The sequence below is a fragment of the Microcebus murinus genome, chromosome 13, assembly GCF_040939455.1.
Source record: "Microcebus murinus isolate Inina chromosome 13, M.murinus_Inina_mat1.0, whole genome shotgun sequence".
Lineage (NCBI taxonomy): Eukaryota > Metazoa > Chordata > Mammalia > Primates > Cheirogaleidae > Microcebus > Microcebus murinus.
The window spans coordinates 57157054-57173495 of record NC_134116.1 but is presented as its reverse complement, the minus strand read 5'-3'; the positions used below and the strand labels follow the sequence as shown (position 1 = coordinate 57173495).

At 38.8% G+C, this 16442-nt stretch overlaps 1 protein-coding gene, 1 non-coding gene and 1 pseudogene across 5 annotated transcripts in view; all 3 read right to left on the bottom strand.

The window, feature by feature from the left end:
* Positions 1 to 547, bottom strand: part of NAA16 (N-alpha-acetyltransferase 16, NatA auxiliary subunit) — a 54848-nt gene extending 54301 nt beyond the window's left edge. For 3 of the 4 annotated variants that reach the window (XM_012764982.3, XM_012764983.3, XM_076009414.1), the window contains exon 1: positions 203 to 547. In XM_012764982.3, the coding sequence (XP_012620436.1) occupies positions 203 to 256 (54 nt within the window). In that variant the 5' untranslated portion in view covers positions 257 to 547. The remainder of the gene's footprint in view (positions 1 to 202) is intronic. The other variant, XR_012922444.1, reaches the window with a different exon arrangement.
* Positions 548 to 8875: 8328 nt separating this feature from the next.
* Positions 8876 to 8982, bottom strand: LOC142875275 (U6 spliceosomal RNA). Its single transcript, XR_012922672.1, has one exon. It is a non-coding gene; the product is annotated as a U6 spliceosomal RNA (small nuclear RNA).
* Positions 8983 to 12043: 3061 nt separating this feature from the next.
* On the bottom strand, positions 12044 to 12158 carry LOC142875293 (uncharacterized; annotated as a pseudogene).
* Positions 12159 to 16442: the final 4284 nt, after the last annotated feature.

The following is a 16442-nucleotide window of genomic DNA, read 5'->3' as shown; positions in this document are numbered from 1 at the left end:
GGAGCGCGCGGAGGAGCGGCCGGAGCCCACAGGCCGGGACGGGGAGGTCGGGTCCCCAAGGCTCGGAGGTAAACAAAGAGCGGAGCGCAGCGGAGGCCGAGCCCAGCCCGCGGAGGCGCCGCCACCTGACCGCTCGCCCTCCAGGCCAGGGGTCGGCGCTTGAGGGGTCCGGGGGTCGGCGGCGCGGCCTACGGCCACTCACCAGGATGCGTTTGAAAAGGTTGCTCTCCTTGGGCGGCAGCGGCGTGTTCGGCATCGCGGCCGGCGGGGAGGCTGGGTGTCCGGACGCTCCGTTTCGCGGGGCTGGGCACCGGGACGAGTCACTGCTGACAGTAGGGCAGCGGGCGATAGGTTAGTTCATTGGCCTGAGTTGGGGCTGGGCAGCCAGGCTGCTTGGCAAGTTGGCAAATGGAAAGGGAAGGTGGTCTGAGCAGGACACGCTTTCGCTTCGCCCGGCTTTTTCGCCGACGGTGGCGGCGGCGGCGGAAGTTCCCGCGCGCTGCAAGATGGCAGCCGGGGCTCGCCCACCCCAACCCCTGCGCCGGGCGCTGTGCGCATGCGCGGGTGCACGGCCGTGGGGGCGTGGCGGGGGTTGCCGGGGTTTGGCGCTCCGCGGCTGCTGCGGTCGCCGGAAGCTGGCCGCCGCGCGGGCCTCGAGAGCCCCACCGCCCACCGCAAGACGCTGGCTTGCTTTGCGCTCCACTTGGAAAGCTTGTGGCCCCCAAAAAATGTTAAGTTATTTCGGAGTCTGATTTTTTTTGCGTTTCTCCCTCTGAACTTGAACAGTGCTTGACACAAAGTAGATTCGTAATATAAGACCGACTTGTTTTTCTCGCTGTTCTCCCTCGATATAAACTGGAAGAAGCCTTCTGTTTTCAGTGCAGACCAAACAAGTATTCACAGCCTATGTGAGGCGCCATCGGGCAGGCCTTGAAATGACTCACGTGAAAGCATGTTTGAAGGAAAGGTCGGAAACATATTTCCAGCAATTTAGAACATCCACCATTCTCAGTGGGAATGATGGTGGTTTTATGGGGCCACTGAGCCTCCAAGTCTATCTGCTCTCTCTCCTCAGATGGTGGCCCTTCATACAAGCTGTATAATAAAGGGATAAACAGGATTCAAACCCAGCATCTTCCAACTGTAGGACATTTTCTACAACAAATAAAAAGCAGCATAGTGATAGTAATGTGTGAGTCTGGAAAAATAAGGATATATATCGGTGACAAGAATAAACATATACAAGGTAGGGTTAGTATTAAGGTGTATGTAAACATTAGGTACATAGACTTTTACGTGTTCTGCCTCATATTTTGTGTCTATTTTTGAGACTGGCGTAATTGGTGTGTAATTGCATTTAATGAGCTGTAATCTGAGCTGGACTGGTGATTATCTGATTTTTCTTCTTTGTACCCTGAGTGGTTAGAGATGGGAGAAAGTACCGTAGGAGTCTTTTAAAATAAGGAAGGTACTGTTGTCGAAAATGGGGATTGGGAGGATCTGTGTGTTGTTCTCTTTAGAAACTAGCCTTCTCAAGCTGTTGGGATGTAGGCAAGGAGGGCTGCCTTGGGAGCCTGGCTGAGTTGCACCTGAACTAGTTAGTGCCAGTCCCCTACCCAAACAGCTGAGCAGGCAGAAAAGGGCATGCTCTCGGCACCCTTGTACTCGACCATTTCAATGACCCCTACCCACTGTTTGCTTGCCATGGTATTACTAATTAGTGAAAATTCTTTGGCTCCCAATTAATCTATATCCTCAGGAGTAAAAAGTTAATCATGGGACAAGCCAAACCTTCAGTGCTTTAGTCAAGCCCTTCCTTGACACTCATGGGACGTGGACTTTTTTGGAAGGTACCTTGGCCAACTCAAGCCACTCTGCCTCACCTCAAGGCCTATTTCAAAATGACACATTTTTAAAGGAAAGTAAAAGAGAAGGGGAAAAGAGCATAGTGCCAATTGTAATGTTTTGGAGAAAAAGAATGTTGCTCTTACAAAAGTTCCTGTGGGCCTCTTCTAGCTTTACTTACCACAAATCATTGTCTCCACTGTCTCTGGTAGCTACCAAATCATCACCATCATTCACCATTGCTCTCCTCGCAATCAGGCAGCACATGGTGTTTATTCATTTGCTCCCTGCAGCCTCCCACCTACTGCCAACTTCTCCCCTTTCCCATAACACACTGCCCAGCATCTCCTAAATAAGCCCAGTAGCACAAAGGCAACCTGTAATCCGAAACACTGGGAAGTGGGAGATTATAAATACTCACATTTAATATTCTCTTCATCTGTCTTTCACACACCATGCATGCATACCTTGGTTGTCTGCTTTGGGTGGGGGTGAGGAGAGAGGTTGAGAATTGAAAAGAACACCAACAACATCAATTCTGCTCTTCGCAGTTGTCACCTGGATCCTTAGAGTAGTGTATAAAATATGTAACGTATGCACAATCAGATAGCCTGGATTAACTGGTAGCTATAATTTTATTACTGACTTCCTGTTTAGTCTGGAGCAAATCTTATTTCCACCTTTCAACAGAAAATAAGGTTAGAATAATACTATTGTAATCTGTTTCAGAGCAGGGCTATGTGAATTTAACGCTTAGTCATTTCAAAGCCTGTGATAAAAAACAAATGTAAACCTGAACTCGCTGTTTTTCAGGAAGAATGCTGAAGCCCCTTTGGGGGCATCATGTTCATCTACCCAGATGTTCCTTTCTGGTGCTTCAGGACAAGCTATAACGCTGTTAAAATCATGCACAAAGGAAATAACCGTGACAACGTCTGTACAAACCCTCACAGCTCCCCAAGCACTTTTTATGTACATGACATGGGCCAGTGATTCTCCTTGCTAAGCCTCATAGAGCCAAGGAGAAAAGAATCTGGAAAAGGATTTTCTCCATCCCATATACACAGTATATCTTCCAGAGCCAGCTGGCAGGGTAAAATCAAATAGTTTGCTGCAATTCCCACAGCCAATTTAACCATGTAATTAAAGGCTGATGGGAAAAGAACTTACCAGATTGCATAATGCATTCCACCTCAGACTCCCTGATATTTCTGCTCTCTTCTGCCTTTCTTGCTCTTGTTTCTGAAGAATAAATAGCACTATCATGTTTTTTCTTTGAGGTCTTTATCTCATCCCTTTTTGTTCTTCCTGAACTTTTACTCTTCAGTTACTCCCCTCACAATTTGCATTTTTCTCCCTCCTTACATAGTTGATATTCTAGTAAGAGGAGACCAATAATAAACACAAACAAGTAAACAGGGTAATTCCAGGCTGTGCAAGGTCATATAAGGGCAACAGGGACTGAGGAAAGGCCTACTTTTTAAAATTATTATTATTTTTTATATGTATTTTGAGACAAAGTCTAACTATGTTGCCCAGGCTAGATTTGAACTCCTGGTTCAAGCGATACTCAGATCTCAGCCTCCTGGGTAGCTGGGGCTACAGGCATGGGCTACCACACCTGGCTGGTGTGGTAAACCAAGTACGCAGGAATGGGAATCCTCTGGGGAGGTGGTGACAAGCAAACAGAAACCTGAGGATGAGAAGGGAGCTGATGTGAAAAACTGGGACAACATCTTGTAGGCACAGGGAACCACAGGCAACTGCCTAATGCAAGAACAAGATTGACGTAGTCAAGGAATAAAATGGACAAGTGAGAACTTGTTTCTGCTCTTAGGTTCAAGGAGGTGGCTGGAGTGTAGTGCCTGAGAGGGAAAGTGATACCCAGTTCACCGAAAAGATGGGCCAGGTTGAACATAAATTTGTAAGGGTTCGTAGGATTATGACTCTTTTATGGGAATGGATATTACGTCTAGCTAGGGAAGACTTTCTCTATCTTATATTGTAAAATCCAAACCTGAAGATATAGTCCTAATGGGGCTACAGTTAGGCAAGTAAGGGTCGATAGAATTAAGGTAAAAGTTTATAGGAGAGTTGGTATATTTGAACTGCTTCATGTGAAGTATTTGCATCTCCTTCACCTGATTGTGTTATCAGAAGGGACATTGTACCTGACTGGGGAATATTTCCCCTACCTGGTATCATAAACCAGAAGGTATGCAAATCTGCCCTTCAAGATACATTAATTAGACATGTTAAATGGGAATTAGTAAGATTGCCCAGTCCCACACAGAATGTTGAGTAGAAGATGGAGTGGTGGTATGCACAAATTCTCTGTTTGATAGCCCTGTATGTATTGTAAACTAGAGATTACGGCAAAAGCCTGTGAGTTCCTCCCTGCCATGACTACTGGGACTCTGAGAATTTCCACTTGAGGAGCATTTACTACCATGCTATGGGACATCAGTTGTAGCTAACACTATGATTGAAGGATATAAAATGATCTTAAAACCTGAAATATCCATGATGTCTCAGGTGCAGTCAGAGGAACACTCTGAGGGGAACGCCAGTGCTAAGGAGGGTTCCATAAAGAAATGGAAATGGTGTGTACCGAGTCAGCTACCTGGGGAATACAAGGAAGAGATGAACAGGGAACTTCTTTTCCTCTAAGACTGAGTCTGGAACTGTGTGAAAAGCTATTAGGTTCTATTGTCACTTGGACAGTGCCCTACAAGCTCTCAACCGACTGATAAAGAGCTGCTTGGTTTGTGGATGACAATTCCAGGGTGAACAGACAATATCCTATTTGGAAGGATGCCAGTTTGGTCAAAGAAGATAAAAATAGATCAGCTCCATAGGCTAAATTGCATGCTGTTTTCTTAGCAGTGATGGAAGAATTGAACAGTGGTAAAAAACCCTTATGTTTCAGTTTTTACTGACTTTTGGGCAGTGGCCAATGACCTGGCCACACGGTCAGGAAGGAGGGCAATGGAAACCTGGCCTGTTAAATGGATGCTAATATGGGGCATGGCCTTACGGAAATTTGAGGGGTACATTAAAGTAGGACATGTTGATGTCCATCAAAAGAGCCCCCTTCCAGGTTTGCCACGTGATTAGAATTGTCCAGCAGATATCCCCATGTGCTCTCTAGAAACGGACCCCATGTCCTCTCTATGAACTGAGCAGACATGGGGAATGCAAGGATGCAGAGATGGGCTGAATATAAACATGTTCCTTTTGTGCCCTCTTAGGTACGTAACACCAATAAAAACTACTCAATCAGCAAGAGAGATGGAGACTGCTGATGGCTGTGGGGCAGATTTCTTGGTGAGATTTTCAAAAGATCTGAGTCTTTGTCTAGAAATTAGTGTATAGATAACCAGCATAGACTTAATGACTTTGAATTTCAAGGATATACAATGTTTGAATCAAATGAATTTTGAGAAATGACATCACTTTCTATTTTATATGAACTTTATCTAGGTTGTCTCTAAATATTTAGTTATCTTGATTAGAGATTATTTAATCCATACAATTGACTATAGAATAAGGTTCTCAAACCTGACATGATTGATAGTTTGGTTCAGATATTCATTTTGGGGACCATCCTATGCATTGTAGGATGTTCGCAACATTCCTGGCCCCTACTACTAGATACCACCAACAGTGACAATCAACATGTGTCAATAAAAAATGTATCCAGATATTGCCAAGTGGCAATTGTCCCTCCTGTCCGTGGAGGGATAATTACCCTGGTTGACAACCACTGCTGTAGAAGGAAAAGGGCAGTGTTATTACATACAAATACCTTAAATGTATTAATATCAACATTTTTTCAATGCCTTTGTTCTTTCTATGATACACCAATGCCATATTAGTTGACACTGGACAGGAGTTTGATTTCCACTACTCATCATTCCATTTCAGAAGTAATAAATCACCATATGATTCTCTTACATTCAGAAAGAAATGCATGTTTACTATTTTCAGTATGTCAGTAAGGAGGTTATCAGTTTTGAACTACTTAAATACTTCTGTTGGTTATTTTTCAGTACCCGAGAAGATACTACAGAATAATTTTTTTTAAATTTTAAGAAGTGGCCGGGTGCAGTGGCTCACACCTGTAATCCTAGCACTCTGGGATCCCAAGGCGGGAGGATCGCTTGAGCTCAGGAGTTCGAGACCACCCTGAGCAAGAGTGAAACCAGGTCTCTACCAAAAATAGAAAAATTAGCTAGGCTTTGTGGCACACACCTGTAGTCCCAGCTACTTGGGAGGCTGAAGCAGAGGATTGTTTGAACCCGGGAGTTTGAGGCTGCAGTGAGCTAGGCTGATGCCACGACACTCTACTCCAGGCAACAGAGTGAGACTCTGTCTCAAAAAAAAAAAAAAAAAATTAAGAAGCTACTGATAATCACAAAATGTGATAAAGACTAGAGCTTAGATCACATATTGGTAGTAATCATCAAACTCAAATAGAAAAGGATTTATAAAATTTTACTACCTTTCATGTTTAGGTGACATTGTTTGCATTTTTATATGTTTATTTCTTAAAATAATTTAATGCAAAGTATAAAAAGTTATTAATAAAAATAATGTATATCCATTTTTAAAAGATAAGATACAGCAAATGGAAGGAACTTCTTGCGTGTTTTCACAAGATCATAGATCATTACTAGAGTACTAGCCTAGTACTACACAATTACAAGCCTAGGGTATGACTTCAACTTTCTTTTTTGTTTTTGGGGGTTTTTTTTGAGACAGAGTCTCACTTTGTTGCCCAGGCTAGGTTTCAGCCTAGCTCACAGCAACCTCAACCTCCTGAGCTCAAGCAATCCTACTGCCTCAACCTCCCGAGTGGCTGGGACTACAGGCATGCACCACCATGCCTGGCTAATTTTTTCTATATATATTAGTTGGCCAATTAATTTCTTTCTATTTATAGTAGAGACGGGGGTCTCGCTCTTGCTCAGGCAATCTGCCTGCCTGGGCCTCCCAGAGTGCTAGGATTACAGGTGTGAGCCTCCGCCCCTGGCCTGACTTCAACTTTCTTGATTGAAGTGTTGATTCCATTAAGGTAGTAACATAATATAGAGAACTGACTTGCTATATTGTAAACCAAAGGTGACCTATGAATGAAATCACCTGCCAATGTATTGATTTTCACTAAACAATAAATGAATACAAAGATTTGTGTTTGAAAATTAGCACACCCAGGTTGATGAGCATTATTTTCCTGGACTGTGATGTAAATAGTTTACTCTCTTAGAGTATAAAGGAGCAGTTCTGCTTCTTTCTGAATAAAGCTAATATAGGAATTTTGATGCATATAGTGAGATTAAAGAGATTGGATAGCCCTAATAAATACTTAGCTGACTATCAATATATTCATTCATTATGCAAAATTAATTAAACACAGAAAATTCTTAACCTAGGGCTAAGAATTTATTGATGAGAAAAAGACTTTTTATGTTCCCTAAATAAATATTGGCTGTTTAGGAAATTCTCTACCCCATATACTGCTTAAGATTATGGCAAACTTTAAACATTTAAACACTAACAACCTTAAATTATGACAATATAACACAGTGAATATTTTTAATTTTTTATTTTGAGATAATTATAGATATACAGGAATTTGCAAATATAGTACACAGAGGTCCCGTGTACCATAAGCCTAGTTTCCTCCAGTGGTAACATCGTACATAACAGTAGTTGACAAAGATGATTTCCTTGACCAAACTCTAGCCAGGTTCTGAACCCTCTTTTCAACTAGGCCTCAACCTTAGCATATAAAGATTTGGAAAAACACTAACATAGTTTCTAATACTTCAGGGCCACATTCCCAGGATGATGCCAATCCCCCTTAAGGTGCCTGCCTGAGAAAATTCAAAGCTGCCCAAAGAATTTACTGGCTATCCTACCCATAACCTAATATCCAGGCTCCTGTCTCCCAGTCTCTGTGGGAGGACATGAGCTTACCTTCTAAAAGCACCAGCAGCAAACCCAGACATTTTGTAATTTTCTGCTTTCCTGACACTGTTTAACCAATTTAAAAAACATTTGGGTTGTTTTTAGTTTGGAGCTATTATAAAGTAAATGTCTTTAATCAGTCACATGCATGTTTTTATATTGACATAAATTTCCTTTTCCCTGGGGTAAATGGCGAGAAGTAAAATTGCTAAGTCAAGACTATTCTCAGTTTGTTTGCCTGTTTTCTTTTTTGTTTGTTTGTTTTTGTTTTTGTGCTATAAACCTTTATTGAAGTCTGATGAAACCTATGGATCCTTCTCAGAATGATGTCTTTAAATGTATAAAATTAAACATAGACTATTACTAAGAAATCAACAACATTGAAATAACTATTATTAAAGAATTTCTGGTGTCATCATATATGTGCTTCTTTATTAACATATTAAACAAATTCCAGCAGCAGTTCTCATAACTACTGTAACTTTGAAGTAGTGATGCACACAAACAATATTTCTTTTTTTTTTTTTGGTTACAATGTATATCTTTGTCTCTCCCTAAAAAGGGATAAAGGTAATCCCTTTCCCCCCACAATGCTCGCCACTTCCTTAAGATGTGGGTCTCCCCCCCCCAAATCCTTGTTGAACACTGCCATTTCTTGAGCACCATAGTTTTAGTCAATCAGTACCAATTTGATGGTCAATAGATGTATAGCCCCTTTCCCAGATCTTGTGCCGTCTCGCTTTGTATTACGTGCTTAAGCTTAATCCATGATAGCATAAACGGTGCTAGCTCACTGTCGTTTCTTAGGATTAATATTCCATTGTGAACATATACCATATTTTAGTTATCCACTCATGAATTGACGGGCACTTGGGTAGTTTCCATGACCGTGCAATAGTGAATTGTGCTGCCATAAACATTCGGGTGCAGATGTCTTTATAATAGAGTGACTTATGTTCTTTTGGGTAGATGCCCAACAATGCTATTGCTGGGTCAAATGGTATTTCTGTTTCTAGCTGTTTGAGGTATCTCCAAATTCTTTTCCACAAAGATCGCAAAAAATATGGAACGCTTCACGAATTTGCATGTCATCCTTGCATAGGGGCCATGCTAATCCTCTCTGTATCGTTCCAATTTTAGTATATGTGCTGCTGAAGTGAGCACTGTTTGCCTGTTTTCTGTTTTTCTTTTTTATTAATAAGCCACCAAACTATTTTCCAGAGTGGCTGTACCATTTTACATTCCCACCACCAATGTATGAGAAATCCAGTTTGTCTGAATTCTTGCCAGCTTTGGGTGACGTGTTGCATTGCATCAAAGAGTAATTAGTCTCATCTTGATTAGGTAGGCCACATTAACAGTTCACTTACAAGATATTTATGTAAATGATGAATTTGAAATATCCAAATTTGCAAATAAAATATAGTATATTTAAGTGAAAAATGTATTATTCTTCAGATTGTAATGTTTTGCCACATATGCTTTTGACATACACAAAGTTTGCAGAATTGTATCAGAAGAAATAAAATTGCTATTATTTAGAAAGTTTATAATAAAGGGTAAGAATTTCAAAAGTTTAAGAATACCAAGTTAGGAGTCAGTTAGGACTTACCAAAGTAAGTCATAAATCTGGTGAACAGGGGAGCTGCAAAGCTGTCTAAACAACACAGAGTGAAGCAAGAATTTGATAATTACTCGTATATGACAATTTAAGAATTCTTTAGCTAATAGTGAAAGTAGATTAAGCATGCCACATTGTGGTTTCCCCCAGTGATAATTTCCTCTTCCACTTTGACTTTTAGAAGCTGTCAAGTCCTACTATTGCTTAAATACTTAATTTCAATTCAACATTTCAGTGTGATAAATACCTCTCTAAATTGCTAAAGTAAACTGTATGTTGACCTATACATTTTCATTCATTTTTTTGTGTGAAAAAATATATATGCTATCATGGATTAATACCTATACCTTCACGTATAATGCATACACATATATACACATGCATCTGTGTGTGTGTGTGTTCACGTTTTTCCCCAATTAAAAAAACCAAGATGCGTTGGGTACTGTCTATTGCTAGACATTGTTATATAACTTATAGGTATATTATTAATATCTCATTCATTATTAAATACCAGCATATATTAATAATATATTTTAAGTGAAGAATCAGACAGGTTAAGTTTGAATCTAGAGGCCACATTATTATTCACTAGACTATATTTTATTAGCTTAAACAGAGGGAAAAGAAAAATATTGGATAATTTAGGCGCTGAATTCCAACAAATATTAGGAGAAACTATGCAGATCTGGTAGATTGGTAGGCATTTTCCCCCGTTCTCTCTCTTGCCCTCAAACTCACACACATTCTCACATTCTGAATGACTTTTTTGAGCAGAATCTAAAAGACTCTTTTCGGTCCTTGCCTGCGAGAGTGGCCACTGCGTTGGTGCTCTGGGGCTTGGACCCTGGCTAGCCAGAAAATAAACCTCCTCTTGTGTGATTGCAAAAAAAAAAAAAAAAGACTCTTTCATAATGTTTCTTGAAATTATTTATACTTATAGTTCCTACATGTAATATTGGTTTATTATTATTTATTTTGGTATCTATAAAAATTCATAATTATAAAAGTCTACCTCCAGAAATTTCTGTTTTTAAGCTTTCTGATTTCTATACATAAATCCAGACTGTCCTTTATGTAATTCTTTATTTTTCAATTAATCTATATTAATGCTTCAGTTTCCTTATTGACTCTAGTGACTTTATTCACTCCAAATTACATATTTATGTTTACCTATCTGTGTGAAAAGACTAACAGGAATTTTGTTTGTTTTTATTGTGTCTAAGTCAGTTATTATATTTATAACTGCATATTTGTTATTTATACAAATCAGTGTTGGTATATTATATGTGGACACACACAAAAAAACCCAAATAAATCAATTAAAAATAGATAAAAGACCTCGATAGACATTTAATTTTTCATATTACACACTACCTAGTTGAGATAGATGGTAAGTAGACTTGAGTGAAATCGGTCATTCGTTAGTTAGATTACCTTGTATAGACAAATTTGGAATATTGAATTGTTCACTTAATTACTGGATTAAAAGCGACTGTAACATAAATTTTTGAGATTCAAAGAAGAATGCCTAATGAACCATGAAGTCCAGTGCTCTTCGCAGATATTTTATTTAGGAGATTTGATGTGCAATTTCCATTATCTTGTTTTGTTTTGTTTTTTTCATGATCAGATCTTGTTTTGAAGTTCTGAAGCTGGAGATCTATTTTATTCAGTAGTGTTTATGCTCTTTTATGAAGGATTATGTGTAACTTCAGTATATGTTTTGTTGTACTTTTTATTATTACAATTGACTTCTTTGAAAAAAGTTTCGCCCTGGAGATGCGTAAGGTATACCATTTTTTAAAAACCTACTCTAGTTGCAGTTTTTGCAACTGGCAGTAGATGGCACTGTAAGCTCATGAAAAAAGTATTTGACTTCCTAAGAGGAACAGTTGGGCTAATGGATTTCTTTTTTTTTTTTTTTGAGACGGAGTCTCGCTTTGTTGCAGAGGCTAGAGTGAGTGTCATGGCGTCAGCCTAGCTCACAGCAACCTCAAACAATCCTGCTGCCTCAGCCTCCCGAGTAGCTGGGACTACAGGCCTGCGCCACTATACCCAGCTAATTTTTCTATATATATTAGTTGCCAATTAATTTCTTTCTATTTATAGTAGAGACAGGGTCTTGCTCTTGCTCAGGCTAGTTTCGAACTCCTGACCTTGAGCAATCCACCTGCCTTGGCCTCCCAGAGTGCTAGGATTACAGGAGTGAGCCACCACACCCGGCTGGAAGAGCATTTTTTATGCTCTTCCCGGCCTTACTGTGTTTTTTGGCTGGTGTCAGTAGGATGGTCAGTTTTGTGGGAGTTTCTGGGATGGGGATTAATGTGGGTTCACAATAAAGCTAATGAAATCGTACCATCCTATATTAAATGGAATGCATGAAGAGGTTTCTTTCCTAGCCACATGTACTAAAATCTGTTTAGGACTTTGTGACACATGGTGTGCTCTTCAGTGGCCGGGGAGCCCTAGTGAATTTTGGTTGGTGTGTAAAGAGGCCTTGGGATAGAAAAGAAATATAGTTGTTTCTCTGAAAAGAAAAATGTCTAAAATCCCAGTTTTCACAGAATAGTAAGTAATGTATCAGGCCTTGTTTTGATTCTATTTTTTAAATAGGAACCCTTCATGAATTTGCATGTCATCCTTGTGCAGGGCCTATGCTAATCTTCTCTGCATTGTTCCAATTTTGGTATATGTGTGGTATATATGTGCCAAAGCAAGCACCAGATCTTATTTTGTAGTAGGAAGATAAGGAAGTTGGGTAGGAAAATCTGTAATTGTGTTGAGTACAGATTCCCACTTTCTGTCCTTTTCCCAGGGTCGCTAATAATAATAAGCAAAACGCAGTCATTTTTTATTTCACTTACAATTTTCAAACTTTGCTTCATTTCACTTGACTTTTTGTCTTGCTTGACATTTTAGATAATCTGAATATTTATTTAATGGTTTACAACTTCACAATATAACAACAGGAAGCAAAAGGCAAATAAATTAACTGTTAATAATAAATTTGACAGATGTGTTTATTGGCAAAAAAAGGTTTTGTAGTAACTAGTGACAATTTGTCCTTCAAAACTTCAAATTAATGAGGTTCTGTTTCACTATTAATAAAGACAGCAGTGTACAGTATTTTCTTCTTTTCCCAAACTCCCCACAAGGAAATATTCGTATTGAAAATGAGGAAAATACAGATACTCCAGTATTTTATAGTTCTGAAATAAGCTGTATATTGTTTTCCAAATCTAATTTAATGCATAATAAATAAAAATATTTCCAGTAAAATATTTTTAAATTTTAAAAATGTTTCTTTAGTGGGTTTCTATAATCCAGGAGCTTGTTACTAATTATAAAGTCTCTCTTAAAATGTGACTTTTTTGGCCCTTTGGTAAGTTTAAATTAGATTGAATTAGAATTTGATTACTTGTTTCAATTCATTTGTAATCATTTTTAGTAATGCACTGTTATGTTTATTATGTGTGTGACATAATAGCTACTTATTAAATGGTTTTTGCATTAGTGAATGAAATGAGAGCACTTTCGATTTTATTTAATTTAAATTTTCCATAAACCTGTGGGATGGGAGTTAGTCCTGTTTTAACATGAGGAAATAGACTTGAGAGATTGAGTGGCTTGCCCAAGACCAAGCAGTTAGTTTATTTTAGAACCTGTTTTTCCAGAATCCCTAAATTCTCTCATTTTTCTGCTCTATTGTTACTTTTAATCCTGAATAAGTTGGTCCTTTGTTTCTCTGTTTGTAGGGGAATATGTAAATGAAGGCAATTTAATTTTAAAAACACTCTAGAATGTTTTTAGTCATTCAGATGGTAACTTTAGTCTGGGTTCCTCATGTGTCTTTTACAGGTCATTATTTGAGTATTTTTTAAAATTGAGATGGGGATCTTGCTCTGTTGCCCTGGCTGGTCTCGAACTTCTGGGCTCAAGCTGTCTTCCCACTCTAGCCTCTTGAGTAGCTGGTATTAGAGAGATGTGACACTGCACCCCACTCTTTGAGTATTTATAAAGCAAAATTCTAGGCATATTGTTCCCTACCTTAGTATGCATATCTATTTAAAATGATTAAACAGAAGATGTCGCTGCAGTGCTATATCATACAGAATTAACCTCATGCTATAATATCTATTAATACCCAGTCCACATTCAGATTTCCCCAGTTATCCAAAAAAAGTCTTCATAGGTTGGTTTATTTGAATCTAGATCTAGTTAAGGTCCACACTTTGCATTTGGTTGTCATGTTTCTTATGTTCTTTTAATCTAGAGCAGTAACCTCCCCTTCTTCTTTTGTTTTTATCATTAGACAACTAAATGAGTATTTTTGATAACTTTACCCAGTTTCTTTCTTTCTTTCTTTTTTAGCGTATTATGGGGGTACAAATGTTAAGGTTACATATATTGCCCATGCCCCCCTCCCCCCTCGAGTAAGCGCTTCAAGCATGTCCATCCCCCAAACGTTGCACATCTTACTCGTTGTGGTTGTATATACCCATCCCCTCCTGCCCCCTCCCACCCTTCCGACACCCGATAAATGTTACTCCTATATGTCCACTTGGGTGTTGATCTGTTAATACCAATTTGCTGGTGAGTACATATGGTGCTTGTTTTTCCATTTTTCTTTTTTTTAACATTTTTTGAAAGGTCATTTGTCTTATAGGATATCTCATATTCTAGATTTGGCTGATTGCTTTCTTGTGGTATCTTGTAATGTATTTTGTTGTCATTCATATTTCTTCTGAACTTATAGTTAGATTTATAGGGTGGATTAGATTTCAGTCCCATTTGAATACTCACTGGTGGTGCTTTGTGCTTCCTGTGATATCACATCTAGAGGCAGGAGGCATTCTGGTTGTCTCCCTTTTTTGAAGTTGTCACCCTGGTATGCCCACTAAAAAGCTCCTCATTGGCCTCTCACCTAATGATTTTAGCAGCCATTGAGGATCATTGCGTTGATCCCTTATTTCATTTTAATCATCATTGTGTCTGCATTGATTAGCTAGAATTCTTCTTATAAATAACTTTCCTTCATAAAATATTCATTTCCTCTGAAATATAGTTTATGTAAGAGGAGCAGGATAGATGCTCGACACTTCACCTGCTATATTGTGTTTGCATTATTATTGTGTCATTTGGTTAGCAACACTAGGAGAACTTTTTGTTCTTCTGTAGCATGAGTATATTCACACTTTCCTCCTCATTTTATGCCTGTATATCTTCCCTTCTGAAATTCATTCTGAGAGCTTGGTGGTTTTTTGTGTTGTTTTGTTTTTGTTTTCTACTCTTCTGTACCCTAAGGGTACAGCAGGATGGAGAACAGAATAGAGCTAGGCTGATTGTATGTGACTGCTTTTGTTACAGAACTTAGGTTATGGTCTCTCTTCTTAGGTTTTTGTCAGATATCAGGGTTATTTCCACTTTGTCAGGGGTATATCTTCTTCCTGTGGATCATATTCAACTTTGGGTTTCCCTGATTTAGTATTATAGGCCTAGAAAAGACTATGCCCTGGCAACTTGACAGTTCTTGATTCTGCTTAAGTCTTGGAGTTGTAGTTATAGAAACTCTTCTCCAACTTATTTTCCTTGACTTTTCCTAGGCTTGTTGTCTTTTGCTTTCAGCCTGAGGATATACAGAATTAGACTGATTTATATCCTTTCTCCAGCACCGTTTTAAAGTTATTTAAGTGTGTTTTAAAGTTATTTCACATGCAAAGCTTATTTTGTGCAATATATTTTAGGGATAGTAACATGTCCATGCCACAGTGTAGTGAAGGGCTTTATTGTTTCCCTGTCTCATCAAAGAGGCAGATATGAAGCCAAGAAAAGAGCCCATCCTTTTAATAAAGCTTCATGAGACTGGCTGCACCAAGACATCATTCACTGATACTGTACATCTCTATTTTAGGATTGCCTTCTTGAGACTTGAAATCAAATGAGTAATCTCTTGTTCTATCTCATTCTTTGCTTTTTCTATTTACTCTTAGCCTCATTTCTTTTAGCTTTCTTGGCAATACCTTTCAATAATTCACAGAAAATCATTAGGCCCACAGACACACACACACACACACACACACAAAGACAAACTAAAATTTCAGAAATAGTATTTGGTAATTTACTGGAATTCTTTTTAAAACATAGATATTTATTTATCTTGGTAAATGCCATAAGCTCAAATTCTACTTCCGAAATATGTTTCAAATCTGCCCAGATCTCTCCATCTCTGGTTTAAGGGAATGTCCGTCTCTCTGAAGCTTTATTGCAGGAGCTATTTCTGCTTCTCCCTGTGTATTTCCCTTCCCTCCACAGAAAATAGTGGGCCATATTACTCTACTTCCTAAAACCACTCATTGGATGCACTTAAGATAAAATCTAGCATGCTGAATGTGGCCTATGAGTTCTTCATAATCTGGCTTCAGCCATCCTCATCTCCTACCACTATTCCTTTTAAACAGTGTACTCCAGCCACATGGCTTCTCTCAGGTCCTCAAAGACATCAAGTATTCTCTTCATCAGGGCCTTTGCACATGCTGTTTGTTTTACCTACTATGCTCTTCATCTGCTCTTTACTTTCTTCTATGATTATAGTTACATTTCACTTCCTTTGTCTATAGGCTAATTCTAAAATTGAAAGCCAATAAATAAAGTTTAAGAAGTGATTTTGTACATATAAGTAGTCATTATTAAAACAAGTAGGAATATTGGACCCATTCAAAAAAAAATTCCACTCTTAGGTATTTGCCCAAGAGAAATAAAAACATATGTTCACAAAAAGACTTGTACTTAAATATTCATAGGCTTTATTCATAGTGGCCCTAAGGTGGAAAAACCCAAATTCCATCAACAGAAGAATGAATGAAAAGACTGTACTATGTACAATGGATCGTTACTCAACAATAATAATAAAAAAAAATAAGAACCACCAGTACATGCAACAACTTGGGTCACCACAACATTATACTGGACAACAACTATTGCCTTTGGATGTGTGTGGAGTACA